The sequence below is a fragment of the Thermobia domestica genome, chromosome 10 (assembly GCF_964235325.1).
Source record: "Thermobia domestica chromosome 10, izTheDome1.hap1.1, whole genome shotgun sequence".
Taxonomy (NCBI): Eukaryota; Metazoa; Arthropoda; class Insecta; order Zygentoma; family Lepismatidae; genus Thermobia; species Thermobia domestica.
The window spans coordinates 250741902-250758119 of NC_137463.1; the positions used below are offsets into that span (position 1 = coordinate 250741902).

Genomic DNA, 16218 nt, shown 5'->3' on the forward strand with positions numbered 1-16218 from the left:
AACAAATTCTGGTTTATCAATTTAAAGCAGAATTTTCAAAAAAGCCCAAAATTTCCCAAGCAAATAAGCGAAGCAGAAAAAACCGAGTTTTTTTCCAAAAAAGCCGGTTTTTTTCCGAGCCCTTGCATCTCTACCCAGGAGGGATAACTGTTCCTCCCTGATCCCTCTAAATGACGCCCTCTGAATCTCACCCTTTAACTGACTTATTTTTAATTAAAGAAAGGTGTGTTTACTCTAACAATCGTAAAACACATTTACGTCTGTTACTTCCCATGCGAGAAATGGGATTTAGGCGCTCTATTTCAAATAATGCAAGAACTGTACATTTTCAAGAACTGAAGTCTGCTGACATCAGAGATCATATGAAATGATCGAAAGATCTTCCTTATCTTTCCTTTCCTATCTCAATCTGTGATAGTGCTACCTACTAATATATAATATAGGGCGAGGGTATAGTACTTACTAAAATACAAACCTTTCTTCAACAGCTAACAATTTCATTTTCTGCCTAACTCGGTCATAGAGTTAAAAATACAAGTTTTATTGACTATTTGGTATTCTATCTTAGATGTTACACGTGTAATTGAGCTGAGCGAGCGAAGCGAGCGAAGCTCTAATACTCGGGTTAGCCGTTTGGTTGTCCGCGAACTCCTCCTAGACTGTTTGGCCGATCTCAACCAAACTTAGCACGCTGATAGAGTATGTCGTGCTGAGTGACAACATAGGTCGAAGTCAAAAATCCGATGTACCATCGAGGAATAATGACCGAAAAACGCTCCGTTTGGCCGATCTCAACCAAACTTAGCACGCTGATAGAGTATGTCGTGCTGAGTGAGAACATAGTCGAAATCAAAAATCCGATGTACCATCGAGGAATAATCACCGAAAAACGCTACCATAGACTTAACATGGGGAAAAAGTTTTCACGTGATTTTTTTGTCAACAATTAAAATGTGCGCGTGATTTTCAAAAATTCCGGCGAAGCCCTTATTTTTTTAGCGTAAAAATTTACAATTTTAATCACAATTTAAAAACAAATTAACGATTTTTTAAACTTTTTTTAGCCGGAACAAAAGGTCAAGACGAAGAATTGTGGGATTTTTATGAAAAATACTGATTGTTTCAAAAAGTCACAATAAACTGATTACGTTGCTTAAGCTCGCTCAGCTCATTTCATTGCAATCGAGTATATCCATTGCATTCCTAGTATTTATATAGAATGGGTCTGCGTCATTTATATGTATATTGACAGATCGGATTTCGTCTGCACGTGCACGGAAAGAAAACCAAATAATTGGATGAAGTAATTTCTACATTTTGTGACTGAAATTTTTTGAGTTTCTCCGGGGGGAATGAATTTTCTTCGGGGGGGAGATTCTCCCCCGGGCTACCCCCTGAATTCATCCCTGTCTATGTTTCTGCCCATACAGCACAATACTCCACACGAAGCATTTTATAAGTTTTTCTCTCAACTCCTTATTCAAGATCCCACAAAATAGACTTTTCTTCCTCCTAAACGCTTCTTTCGCCAATCCTATCCTTGGTTTTATTTCACGTTCACATTTCAGATCATCACTACTAATACTACCCCGACATCGAAAACTAGTTACCGGTTCTACAGTATTTTCTCCGCTCCTAGTTCTATGTTTAACACCCACCGCTTCGTTCCAGTCTTCATGGTTTTTGTCTCTTTAACATTTATTTTCATCCCATATTTTTCACAACCCTTCTTCAAGTTTTCTTGCATTATTGATTTTCTTTTCAAATTCCGCAACAAGCGCATATCATCTGAACACCATATACAGCTAAACATTTCTCCTCCTACTGAAATCCCGTCTTCATTTTGTAGGCTGTTTTTCACTACGTCTTCTAGATAAATATGAAATAATGTTGATAATAGGCTGTCGAATTTTCTTTCCAATTGCACTCTTTCCGTCATTTCTTCCGTATTCTAACACTTACTTGTTGGTTCATGTATGTTTATTTTATTCTTCAATCTTTACATTCCAAGCTAACCTTGTTCAGAACTCCCAACAACAATTATCAATTCACGCGGTCAGAAAAGCGTTTTCTAGATCAATTAATACCACATGCGCCTCTTTCCCTTTTTCTATAAGCCTTTCACTGATCACCCTTAATAATCCAAATGCATCTCTTGTGCCCTTACCTCCCCTGAACCCGAACTCTTCCTCCTCAACTTTTTCAATTGTTCTTTGATACGACCTTCTGATTAGTAAGGAAGCAAACTTTTTGCTACATGCGATATGAGACTAATAGTTCTATAATCCTCACATTTCTCTGGGTTCGATTTCTTAGCCATCAATATCATGATCGTCTTCAAGAAGTCTTTTGGCCACTCTCCTGTTTCATATATTTCATTGCATAGCCGGGACAATCCTTTCTTGCTCTTGTATCCCATATTCTAAATGAATTCGAATAGTATATTATTTATCCCGGTTGTCTTTCCAGTCCTAATCTCCGATATAGCTTATTCAAACTCATCCTCAAGAATAATAAACTCTTTATCATCCTCGTCTGCTTCGTTTTCTAGTTCAACATCTAGGCCACACGGTCTACCCCTACTTTCATAAAGTCGTCAACATATTCTTTCAATTTCCCTAAAACTGTTTTTCTTGCTAATTCATTGTTTAACTTTCTATACACCTTTCTGCCCTCTTCTATATCTCCATATTACCAGGTCCTTTTTTCCCTCATTTTCTCCAATATCTGCTCCGTAACCCATGGATTCTTAGTAGTTTTGTATTCGCGGTAACCTTTTGCTTCTTCTGCAACCTGTTGTATGCGAAGCTTAATATGCTTCCACCGTGCGTTACTACCCGCATCTATTCTTTCATCATTTGATTTTTTTCTTTGAATTTTTCAACGAAAACACTTGTTATTTTCTCGTTTTTCAATTTTCCAGTATTCAACATCTTGTTCCCTACTTTTCCTTTGTCTACATTTTTCAGTTGAATATCCATCTCGGCCAGCGCAAGGTTATGATCAGAGAATATGTCGGCCCCGGGAATATTCTTCGCGTTCTTCAAGCTATTCCGATACCTGTTCTGAATCATAACATAGTCTATGAATCTTCGCCCGTCTATTGAGAATTCCAATGTATATCTTTCTAATATCTTCTTCTCTTGTGCTTATTGAACCAAGTATTCCCAATTACTAGTGAATTCTGTCTGTAGAAATTGACCAGTTCCTCTTCCCTTTCATTTCTTTCGCCTTAACCATATTTGCTTACGACAATACTTTACTGTTTTTTTTTTCCTATAACTGCATTGAAATCTCCCAATACAATTACACATGTACCCTCATCTCCTTGCCCACAATTTCTTCTATTTTCTCATAATTTTTCTCTACTACTTCAGTTTTGTAGGAAGTCGTCGATGCGTATACCTGAATCACTATTAGTTCCTTATTTTTTTTTCTATTTAAGACTTAACAACACAACTCTATCATTAAAAAAAATCTATTTTCATTACCTAATCATTTAAATATTTACCAAGAATTTTCCTTGTCATTACACGAGTAAGACATTCTATATCATTCGCAGATTTTGTCACTCCATTACATTGTCATCTAACTTGACGAACTTCTACCAAATCTAGATTATTTTTTATTTCTTCTCTAAGATTTTCTAACTTCTCTTCCTGTAACACGGTACGTACGTTCCATTTCCCTATCCTAAACTTTTTGCTCTTGTATGTTTTTCTTTCCTCATCTATCTACCTCACATTGTTACTTTCTTGCCCAATGGTCCTTCTCAAGCCATCCCCCTCTCGGAGATACGAAAGGAGGTATATTTTACCTTCGGAACTATATTTTAACCTGAGGAAGACCATTGTACATATGTTCTCTTTCTGATTCCAGCAAACTAGAAAAAATATAGTGGTGGTTTCCCGTTGACTTACACCCCGCAGTATCCTAGTCGTTGTAGTCACTCTGACCATGAATAGAATTAATGTTCAAGTTATTAATCGCTATATTTTTCTCCAACTTGGCTACTGAGAACTGCTGCCTTCTCACAGAAAACTCTTCGTCTGGCTACTCTATTTAGACCAATTTCTTCTGGTAGGGGTGGCCCATCTTGCAGTGAACTACCGCCAACATAGTTTTAAATTTCGCTGTAGCACACAATTCCTTCCACCCAAACGACATTAAAATAATATAGATCGCCACCGGAAAGAAAATGCCTGGATAACTACGGGATCTTTAAGTACAAATTTAAAAATAATTTATCCTTATATTGAACTCAATCGCCGAAAGTCTTTGAAATTCTTCTCCAAAATAAATACCTGTGTACATCCCTGATTATGGATAAATTTACTTGTTGCAGTTACTCCTTAGTACAAGTAGAACTGAAAGCAAGCTGATGCATAGAACGGAGGAAAGTAATTTAAAGAGGGTCACAAGTGATGAATACGCGACAAAACGTACTAGCGACAAAACGTACCACCGACAAAACGTACCACCGACAAAAACGTACCACTTACCCTGAGGGATGCTTGTAAAGTTTTTTTTTCTAAAAACACTTTAAATAATGACAAGCGACAAAACGTACCACTTGCCTGGAGGGCTACTTGCGAAGAGTCTTCCAATCAGCCATCAAATAATGTCAGGCGACAAAACGTACCACTTGATAGGACGGTATATATATCGGCCAAAATAAGGTTAAAACTTGAACAGATTGGTGGTGAGAAAAGTGCCGATGCAAGACCAAGACCAAGACTAAGACTAAGACCATACCTGCAAGATTTTCGCCAGACCAAGACCACCAAGAATCTTGCATATGCAATATTTGAATATTTGCTGATTTCCATCACTTTTTATCCAGGCTTTGGACAAGGGACGGATAGGTATTATTAGAGGGGCGCCGGCGCTTTCTCCCACAAGGGCCACCAGCATCTCAATGTCACAAATCAAGTTGCACAGTTTTCTTTCTACAGTAAGTCAATAGTATTAACAATTGACAATTAAAACCTGATATTCTTTCATCAGTATATTATTCTGAATAGTTCAAAATATTATATGAAGTTCAAGGAGAACGTATACTATATTACAAAATTAGCAGATGTTTTAGTGTACTAGTTTTTGATGCTACTGTATCTATCACTTTTGCGTTCGAAATATTTTTTAATAAATCTTTTTCAATAGACATCAACATAAATGTTTTCAAATGTTCCTGAGACTCGTTACCCTATTTTTAATGAATTTCAGTTTATTTCAGTTTTGAAAAAAATTCTTTCACGTGTTACCTGAGTTACGGGCAAATTCAATAAAAATTTGTATGCTGGAAACCTGTATAAGTATTACTGCAAAATTTACAATTCTGCAAAATTAAAAAGCAGCACATTGGACAATTTTGCAACACGTTTTGCATTCGCTTTCCTTGTAAACAAATGTATTTTCTCCTAATTCTGAATCACTTGCACCATCAGCATAGTCATTTTTTCTCGGTTGTGCTCGTCATCAAGAGCGACTTTCAAGGATATCCACGTCCTTCAAAAGTCCAAGAGAATACATTTATAGTATCCTTGGAAACTTCTTTACTGAAGTTTTTCAGAAAATATGTAAGTTTATCGAAAGGCACGTCTGGAAGTTCTGTTACTTGGTTGAAGTGTCTAGGGTCCAAATAATCCATAAAGTACATTGCTTCTTGAATCTTGAAGAAATACTCGAAACTACCATGTCCAATATTGTGTTGAATGCTTCGATGCAGTACCTGGTCATTGGATAGAAGCAGCTTCATCTTCATATTCACAGGAAAAATCTTTGTCCATCTCTGAAGGCAAATTGTCGATAGGTCAATAGAAAACAAAAAAGAAATCACATTCTAAGTCTTCAAATTTGTTATTGGCCCATTCTGCAAAGCTTAATGCTGCATTCTTAACGGATTCAAAATCATCTCTCTACTCTTTCACTTGGAACAGAGTAGTCTGCACCATCCGATTGGACTACACTAGCAGCACCCTCCATTTGGAGATAGTTTGACAGAGAGGTCGTCGTCACTTGAAATATCTTAAGGAACATTTCTGCTGTCCGAGTTGTTTTGAACTTGAAAAGATCTTTTATATATCCTTTCGCTTTACACTTAGCTTTTGGTTTAATATTTTCTGTAGAAGCAATTTTCTTAATTATTATGGTCAACTCTGTATACAAAGCACTTTCTGCATTCGAAAAATGACCAAACTTTTTCTGAAATACAGTGTGTTTTCTACCATCTTATTTCCGCAATAACTGTAAGACGCCTTTGTTAACATTTGATCTTCCAAATGTCCATTCGCTGATAAGACTCACGCATAAATATCGCAGTCATTCAGCAGAACAATGACACAGAATCAATGCAATTTTTTGTCAGATTACATATGACATGATTGAGTATATGAGCGTAACACCACACGTGTAACTGAGTTCCTTAGTGGTTAAGCGGTTAGCGTATGCGCCTTTGTCGTAGGAGACCTGGGTTCGATTCCTGGCGGGAGCTCATGTGCTTCGAATTTCCCGTAAATCAGTATGTCCCGTCTCATATAGCCTCGCTGCTAAAAGGGCCGTTAAACTCAAAATCAACTGAATCACACGTGTAACTGATCATAGGTGAATTGAAAAAATCCGAATATTGTCCTTGCATGTTACTTGAGCCATCGGTTGAATTTCAAATACACTTCTTAATATCAAGGTTCAACTTCTGCAGAATTTCCAGCAGTAAACCGCAAGGACACTGGCCTGTGGTAGATATGCATTTTACAATAACAACAATACTTTGTTTAACAACCATTTTAACAACATACCTTAAAACATCAGAGCACTGGCCTGCAACTACTATATCTTGAGTAGTGTCTAAGAGAACAGAAAATATTGAAGCTTGAGAGACTTCTTTCGAAATATCTTCTCTGATAAATGTGTTGATAGCATTCAAAACATAATTCACCGTGTTTAGTAAAAGTTATGCGACCACTATCCTGCTTACTTCCTCGTATATGACTCTTCTCGGTGACCTTATTTAAATTATTTTTAAGCGGAAGATCAAATTTGCTTAAGAAAGGAATAATATCCAAAAAGTTTCCATGATCTATAGCTGTGCCTTTCAGTTTATAGGCTGCTACATTTCCTCTGTAAATGAGCCCTCTTTTACCAATGAGTTTCTGCACTTTGACAACTCGATACATTACCTGTCTGTTCTTCTCAACCTTATACTGCCGTTATTTTACCTGTCCATGAGGAAGTAGTTTCTTAACATTATGTTCTCTTTTGTTAGATATATAAGCACACACATTCATCCAGTGGCGGCGATTGGACGTTAAAAGTGGGGGGCAAGATATGATCTGAATATGTGTATATCAATGTTAGTGTTCCTGGTTGTTTCTAACACTTTGTTTGACGAAAGGTTGTATAACTAATAGGATACTATATTTTTCAGTGAAAATACTGTATATCGTGTTTCATATTTAATTAAGTAAATTGACAAGAGCAACGCACATAGGTATTAAGCCTTGATTCCTTGCTCATGAACATCTTAAAATTGTTTGGAAAATTGTGTGATCAGATTATTTTATAACATAATTATAAAACAAATAAATAGAAAGGATATTATTAATCATATTAATGAATAATGAGGCTTGTTTTGTAGAAGTTATATCGAAACTGGGGATTAATGAACAACTTACATTTTTAATTCCACACTTGCCATTAAATGTATGTTATTACTCTTAGAAAATGAAAGACAGTAAATAGGCCTACTACAAGCATATGCTACGACGCAATTATAATATTAATTCCTTTGAATTGCAATTAAAACGCAATTCCTGTAGCTGTCTTAACTCCACGGGAAGTTACCACGGGGACTAATAACCAATACACACTTACACAACGACAAATATTATATGGTACCATTTTTTTCTATGAACTAGTATATGCAAAAACTTTACATTTTCAAATGAAACTATATACGTTAACCATTTTAAATTATGGCTTTTTAAAGGTAAATTATTGAATTTCAGTCAATCAGCTACAGCATCATCCCTATTTATCCTAGGATCATAGTTAGTACCTCATTCTCTTCAAAATAGAACAACCTCTCAAACGGTTTCATTTACGTTTTCCTATCATGTCCCTAAGGCGGGAAAGTTTGAGGGAAAGCTGGATTTTTTTCTGATTTTTTTCAAACTTTGATTCCCTCTGGACTCCCTTTGTTAACGCACAGATCTCAAAATCAACTGAAAAATGCGAAGGGGTGTACTAAATGTGTATAAAAAATTTCAAGCTTCTATCTTGAAAACTAAGTGCGGGAAAATGTTTACCAATTCCCACAATGCCCCAGATGACCCGGATGTAATATACAATTTCCTGAGACATCCCTATTTATCCTATGATCATTGTTCGTACATCATTCCCTTTAGAATAGAACATACTTTCCAAGGGTACCACTCACATGTCTCCATCATGTACCTGAGGTGGGAAGATCCTGAAAAAAATGGATTATTTGTTTAAAAAATATTCTTTCTTTGTACTTTTTTGCCCCTCTTTACCCCCCTGTTATAAAGCAGAAATCTAAAACAAATCTAAAAAATACTAAGGGATGTACTAAATGTATGTGCAATATTTCAATCTTCTAGGTGCAAAAGTAAGCCCTGCAAAAAAGTAATAAAAATCATAACAAAAATGTTTTAGTTATGACGTCATCACACTCTTCGTCTCGACGCAGAAAGGCGTGAAAGCATATGTAACGTGTTCTACAATGCCTCCAGGCTTGAGAAAAAACAGAAGTAAAAAGCTTTGTTGGTACTTTTTAAAATCGAATAATGAAGATTCTAGCCTATCACCGAAAAACAGATGATATAATTTAAAAGAGTTAAGTGATCACTTCAAAAAAGTGGGGGGGGGGCAACTGCCCCCTCTTGCCCCCCCTAATCGCCGCCCATGCATTCATCTAATGTATTTTGGAAGACTCGTGTTCTCTTACTCGCTGATAAACGTGTTTAATGTTACGTTTGTCTCGTATAGAACCTTTAAGAGAAGTTTTTTCGATCTGGAGAATAATCTGTGAACACGCTGCAAAAAGAAAATGCTTGAAGTGGTACGTTTTGTCGCGGATTAAATATCCGAAATGTTTTAATTATTCCAAGACAGGTTGTAATTTATATAAGTGGTACGTTTTGTCGTGGAATAAATGTCAGAAATGCTTTAATTAATCCATGACAGGTTGTCATTTATGACAGGTCGTCAAAAGTGGTACGTTTTGTCGCGAAAATTCAAGTGGTACGTTTTGTCGCTGGTACGTTTTGTCGGGACACCACAAGTGATATGCACGAAAAAATATTCTCTCCTCCTGGGTTCTGTTTCCTTCTCTACTTGACAGATGTTATATTGTTTTGCTTGGTGAATCCTTTTCCTTCAACTTTTAGAAAATCGACTTAAACTATTGCTTTTGCAAAGCTTTGCTTTCTTTTAAGCCCCAAACGGAACCATGATGGTAGAAATTTTCGGAAAGGATTACTATTTTCACTGCTAGCTTCTCATTTTAGATAATGAATATTTACAATATATTTAGGTATTATTTATTTGTGCACGTGTACCTTTACACCCTCCTAAATCCGGCGTACACTAATATATATACAGTGGCGTATTTAGGGGTAGGCTTCCGGGCTTAAGCCCCCCCCCCCCCCGAAATCTTACTTACTATAGTAAAGTATATGAAATATCTTGCAGAATTTTCACATTTTCAGGCAAAGTCCCGCGCCCGAAACAAAATCGTAAATACGCCACTGATATATATATAGTTAGATTTATGACTATGCGGATGTATCCGTACTTAAAAGGTAAAAGAAAACTTTCAGTGCTTCAGAAATTAGAAAGTGAATATCTTCTTGTGGACGATCTGAAATTCTTTAATCCCTAAATTATGCAAATAATTAGTATGAGCATTATAGAGGAGAATATGCCAGTGGCTTAATATTTAAGGGGGGGACTTACGGGCTTAAGTCCTCCTCCCCGAAACTTTATTTACTATATTAAAGCAAATGAAATATCTTGCAGAATTATTACATTTCCAGGAATAAAGTTAGCAAAGCCCACTCCCCCGAAATAAAACGTAAATACGCCACTGGATGCGCTAATAGGAGAAGAAAGTATTTTTTCTTTAACCATCGATCAATCTTCTATCACATTAAGGACATAAATTATGAACGTAAATTAAAGTATGAATCTTGGGTTTTCTGAAGCCACAGCATTTCCTTACTAATCATAATAAGTAAAGAGAGAGAACCGCGGTGGCTCAGTGGTAAAGCATTCACCTCTCAAGGTTGGAGTCTCGGGTTCGATCCCAACCCCCGGCAAGTGAACTTTGTGGTGGGCAAACACCATGTGCGTGGGTTTCCTCGGGGTTCTCCCGTTTCCTCTCACTTTCTTCATTCCACCATTTCATTCATTACTCATCATCACCCTCTCCTTTAGCCTAACCGGCGTAATCGTGGGACGTAAAAAAAGGAAAGGAAATAAGTAAAGAGAATGTGTTAAAAAAAATTGAAGCGTGTTTCAAAATGCATAAATAATTGAGAAAAGGAAATTTTTGTTTCTAAACTTAAGCGAAACGTAAACATAACAGTGGAAAAAGATAAAAATAAGCTTCTAAAACCTAAGTACTGGCTGTTTATTACATATTATAATAGTTTCGTTTAGTGTAGAAGTAAGAATTAAGTTACAGACAGCAATTTTGTTACTATAAACAATTGTGTTACTTTTACCTTTATACTTTATTGTCAGCATTACTTACGTAAGGCTGGAATTAGTAACTCCTGTGATCAAAGATACGATCAATACGTGAAAATAAGTAAGTAACATATAGACCCTATTGATATTTATCATTCAAAATCTGAAATTAAAAATAGTGTTGTCATACGGTGCAAACCGTGTGTTTCGCAGATTGGCCAAACTATTCGGAGCTGTCAAGGTTAACATAATCTAGGGATCCAAATTTTGTGCTACAAAACATTGTAGCCTTCTTTACGAACAGTAAACTAAGATATACCACTCTTTTTTTTTTTTTTTTTTTTTTTTTTACAGCTGCTAGATAATTATATAAGAATATATATATATTGAGAGCTATTTTAACATTTCATAAATACGGCTCATGCGAATTTGTTGATATTTTATACACAAATATTTCATTAACAGCACTAATATAGAGCACTTTTCATAAAAGAAAAAGAAAGAAAGAAAGAAAATCAGAAGATTGTTTGCTTCTTGAAGTGAATTTTCTTCGAATGAAGTTTTCCGAATTCTCCGTTAATTAATCTTCACAAATACATATTTCACAAATAAATATTTCAGTAGTAGCTCCAGATAACATTGCTTATTTTAACAAATCCAAGCGAGAAAGTTGAATCAGTATCTCATACCTTCTCTTTCTCATTTTCAGTCAAACACTGTACCATGAGTGTTGCGCTCAAGGGCGCCACCCTGGGGAGCCTGGGTCCCCTAATGCTCATGTGGGCCCAACGTATATTTGAGTTGAGTTGATTTTGGGTTTAACGTCCTGTTCAGCAGCGAGGCTATATGAGACGTGGAGCTACTGATTAACGTGGAGTCCGAACCACATGAGCTCCCGCCGGGAATCGAACCCACGTATATTTGTTGTTACATGTATTTTTGCGAATATACAATATTTAGCATAATTTGAATTCAATTTGTCTTAAAATCCTCATATATGCCTTCTTAGATCCTTGTCTGCAACCAAACACACATCTGAATGAGCCCCTCCAAAGTAACAGAGAAATCGGCGCCCTTGGTTGCACCTACGGCGACGGCGACCTTCGGGTCCAGTTCTTCCCGTACCCACAAATTTCGTAACTCGACTATCTTTTCGATTTAATTACGTCACTGATAGAAAAGTGATCGTTGAAGGCTAAGATTAGATTTTACGCGGCTGATACTTTCTTTCCTTATAAAAATAATTTAGTTATATTAATTTTTCCCGGGTTCAGAACAGTTTTACATAAATATGTTTTATTTGTTTTTAGAATATTATTGATTACTCTCATCTGCTAATTTGCGTAATTCTTTGGTAATTTCTCTTCAGTTAAATATAAAATAAAATATATATGACAAACAAAGATTGACTGTAAACACATAATTTGATCATGCACCCCATCTTTTCTGCAAATTTTTACTGATACAACTACATTTTACTGATACAACTGCACAAGATTTTAAAGAAACAAAATAACATAAATTCCTAGGTATTCCCAACTTACTCGTATCCCAGCTCTTGCTCTTACTAGTACTTTGTACTGGCGCTAGAGGGCCGGAGAATACAATCTGAGTATTTTTGCCATCTGGCGGTAATGCTTTGAAGTACTTACCGAATCATTTCCGCTATCACAGGCGAGGCGAAATTTGAGTACATTTTGTGGAGCTTCGTTGTCTACCAAATCTTCTAACGATTGAGCAAGTAAAATAGTGACTGTCGTTTCGTTTACATCTCTGTACGTAAAGTAATGAGCATCTTCTGGCTGTAAATAAAAACAATACATGATTAGTATTTTTGGCTCTAAATACAACCATACATAGCAAACATAGTACCAAAAATTGGGTTACTCATTCTTATTGTATAGCAAACATATATCAATCTGAGATTAACATTAACATTCACACTTCAAAATATTGAAGATTCACGGGTTGCATAAGCAACTAGGAGAAAATATTTAGATATTCGTAATCCTTATTATAAACGCAAGACGCCTGATAGTTCACTGTTACGCTAATAGTTGTCGCTAGTTGTTGTTTCGTACCTGACCCAAGAGATGTCGCTAGTGTGCAGACAATTTGCGAACGAGCCGAAAGCTTGCAGAAGAACTAGTGTAAATAAACGGGAATAAAAAGAGTCAAATCAGAGACGTACCTAAGACGGAGGTAGTACAGCACGTGCTCTGAACGCTAATTCCAAAAGGGCGCAAAATTTATGCTGGAAGAAAGATGGCTAGGCTTCACATCATTAACTTAGTGCTTGTGAAAGTACCAACGTTTTTTACTTTTACAACTGAGGCCACGGTGGCGCAGTGGTAGAGCGCTTACTTTGCGAAGTAATTCAGTGTTGCGGAATATCCAATCTAAATTAGTTGGGTTTTACGTTCCATGCATAGAGAAAAGTTCTCATTCTGCAATCATTTTTTTTTTCTTTAGTGTTATATCCTGTCAATATATTTGAAATAGGAAACTTGGGTATAGTTTTTTTTTAACCATCTCCCTCTCGAATTTTAACGGTTTCAATAAGTGTTAAGTATATTAATAAATACAGTGGCTTTGCGTAACTTTCAAATATAAAATGTCTTTACTCCAAAAGCGTTACCAACTGAAGTTTAATTTGTGCATGAAGTCCAAATGATAAATTTACTCCACAAAGGCTAACTGCTACATTTTTAGCTATTGCTAATATTATAAGATTTTCACTTAAACCTTTTAGTTGTAGAACATTGCTCTCATAGATCTACAAGAATTCCGTCCTTACTAGAAAACTAAAACTTCAGTATACAGTCATTAAATGCTTTCTTTTCCATGTTATAATGCAAAACGAAAGCTGAAGGTACTGTTATTTGTTCACTAAAGTTGAAATGTTCAGAAAAGCCCAAAATTTCTCAGGCAAAATATTGTAGAAAAAATCTTTGGTCTTTTTTGGTTTCAAAATAGTCGTTCCTTACTTCATGGACTTGCAACTCTAGGTTCCCGCCAAGTGAACTTTATGGTGGACAAACACCGTGTGCGTGGGTTTTCTCGAGGTTCTCCCGTTTCCTCCCACTTTCTTCATTCCACCATTTCATTCATTTCTCATAATCACCGTCTCCTTTAGCCTAACAGGCATAATCGTGGGACGTAAAACTCAAAGATTTCATTTCATTTTTGCAACTCTAGGTGAGATCTGGAATCGAACCTGGGACCCCTAAAACCAGAGGTGAGTACTTCATCATTGATCTACTCTGCCTTCTGATTACTGAATGATTACGAACGTTTGCCGTATGTCATGACGAGTAATAATTATACTTACACAATATTATGTTAGTGAAGAAATATAAGGGAAATCAACCTACATTAACAAAAGAGCTTCAAACATTTGCTTTAGCCCTTAGAAAACGTAGAAAACGCAATACCTTCAAGGTGTAATCTTTTGCAAGTGTATCGCTATATATCTATCAAAATGTACGCACACTCAGAACTGACGAGAGAAAAATATAAATACAGTAAGAAGTCGAAAATACGAACTAATTGGAACCACAGGTAGTTCGGATTTTCAAATTGTTCGGATTTTCGAAAATGATCAAGAAAATGCCAATTAGGTTTAAATATACTGTACGGTATGCTCTTTTATCGATACAGTGGTTATACAGTACATACAGTGGTATTTATATGTGAGGTTGTTGAAAATATAAAGTTGAAGCTTCAAAGTAACAACGTAATGAATTTCTACTAATATTCCTCTTTATAGCACGGCCAACAAAAGATGGTCTCTGACGTTTCTTACCACATGCGGTGGGACATTGCAGCCCCTACCTTGATACCAGTGTTACCAACCACGATCACTCTGTCTTATACCATTAATTAAATTGCCACTACAATTGCACCGAAAAAAAAACCTTGACACGCGAGTAGTGGCAATGTCACTGCGAGCTGTCAGAGACGTTCTCTTACTGGACGCACTATAGGCCTGAAAAATAATGGGCGCCAGGTAGCCATGCCGACTAGAAATACGAGTCTGGCGCCTAGATAATTTAAATCCAAAATATGTTGAACCAAATTGTGTTTGTATTATTGTGGGGCCTAATTTTGAGAACTGGCCTAGATCAGAAAATAAAATTTTTGAGCACTGCTCTTGTTCATGATGCTCTTTCGGAAGCTTAACCATTTATCTGCCTCTGTTCGCTACAGCTTTCTTCAGCTCCAAACTATCGCGGAGACCACGAAAGCATTTTCTTTCTGGAAATATTGTAAAAGAGCAAAGACGTTACATAATACGAGTTCTTATAACCCTAAGATACGAATAGTTGTAGCAATGGTGTGTGATGACCAGTTGCTAATATATACAAAGTAAATTTTAGGAACAATGTAAAGGATGTAGTATGATACGATTTATTTTTAAGAGATTAAGAGCTTTTTGGTGCAGGAAGTGCAATATTTGTAGATGTAGTATAATGGCATGGAGATTCACTACGATTATAATATGTATGTTAACAAATTTTCAGTGTTTAACTAATAAAATGAAATGAAATGAAATATTTCATTTTAAAGTACCACGATAATGACCTTTAGCCTAAGGGAGACAATGATTAAGCAAGTGAATGATGATGGAAAAAATGGTGGAATGAGAAAGTTGGAGGAAACGGGAATACTCCGAGAAAACCCACGGACATGATATTTGTCCACTTCAAACGTACTTTGTCGGGGATCAAACCATGGACCCCACGTACCAGGGGTAAGTGCTTTACCACTGAACCACCGTGTCCCCATCAATGTGTAATTAAGAGTGCAAGAAGTGTACAGGCACAGAGAACATGAACTTTCAACGCACTGGGAGACAAGTTATTAAAATAAAGAAAAACTATGTTTGTAGCTATAATATGATTGCCTAGATATTCTCAATCTGCACCAGATTTCCTTTAATTTGAATTGATGTAGTAGTTAGACTCCTAAGTATCTGGTCTAATAAAATAATCTTGATAACACGTATGTAAAATATGTGTAATAACAGAATATTGCAGTTGACTTTCAATGTATTGTAAACTAGGAGAAGAGGTCTTATTAATACGTTATTTTTATATACAGTAAATATTTTTACTTATTTTGTCATTTTTTTTTCATTATTCGACAAAATTGATTTGTAGTTTACAGTAAGAAATTGCAATATAAAAACACTGCCTGAGACTTTCAATACGACTCAGGGAGGGAAACCGATATGTGACGTCAAGCCAAAAAAGCTTGTTTCTGTTTATGTGACGGAAGCAGGGCATTTTTGCTTTGTGTGGAGCTTTATATATCTTTAACTAAGACATATTTTTCTAGGATTCTTGGTAACTATGTGCTATATTGAAAATTAGTTTTCAAAACGATGGAATCATTAAATTAAAATTTTTGCTTAAAAAGGAAATGTCCACTATTATCATTAACTAACATACTCTATGGACCATGGAACCCGAAGGTTTAATTCTGTGTTTCACAGAAAACTCT

The 16218-nt window shown here is 36.0% G+C and overlaps 1 protein-coding gene across 3 annotated transcripts in view; it reads right to left on the minus strand.

Annotated features, from left to right (window-relative positions):
* Positions 1–16218, minus strand: part of Cad89D (cadherin 89D) — a 379672-nt gene that overhangs the window by 176890 nt on the left and 186564 nt on the right. For all 3 annotated transcript variants that reach the window (XM_081729479.1, XM_081729481.1, XM_081729480.1), the window contains exon 4: positions 12366–12515. In XM_081729479.1, the coding sequence (XP_081585605.1) occupies positions 12366–12515 (150 nt within the window). The remainder of the gene's footprint in view (positions 1–12365; positions 12516–16218) is intronic.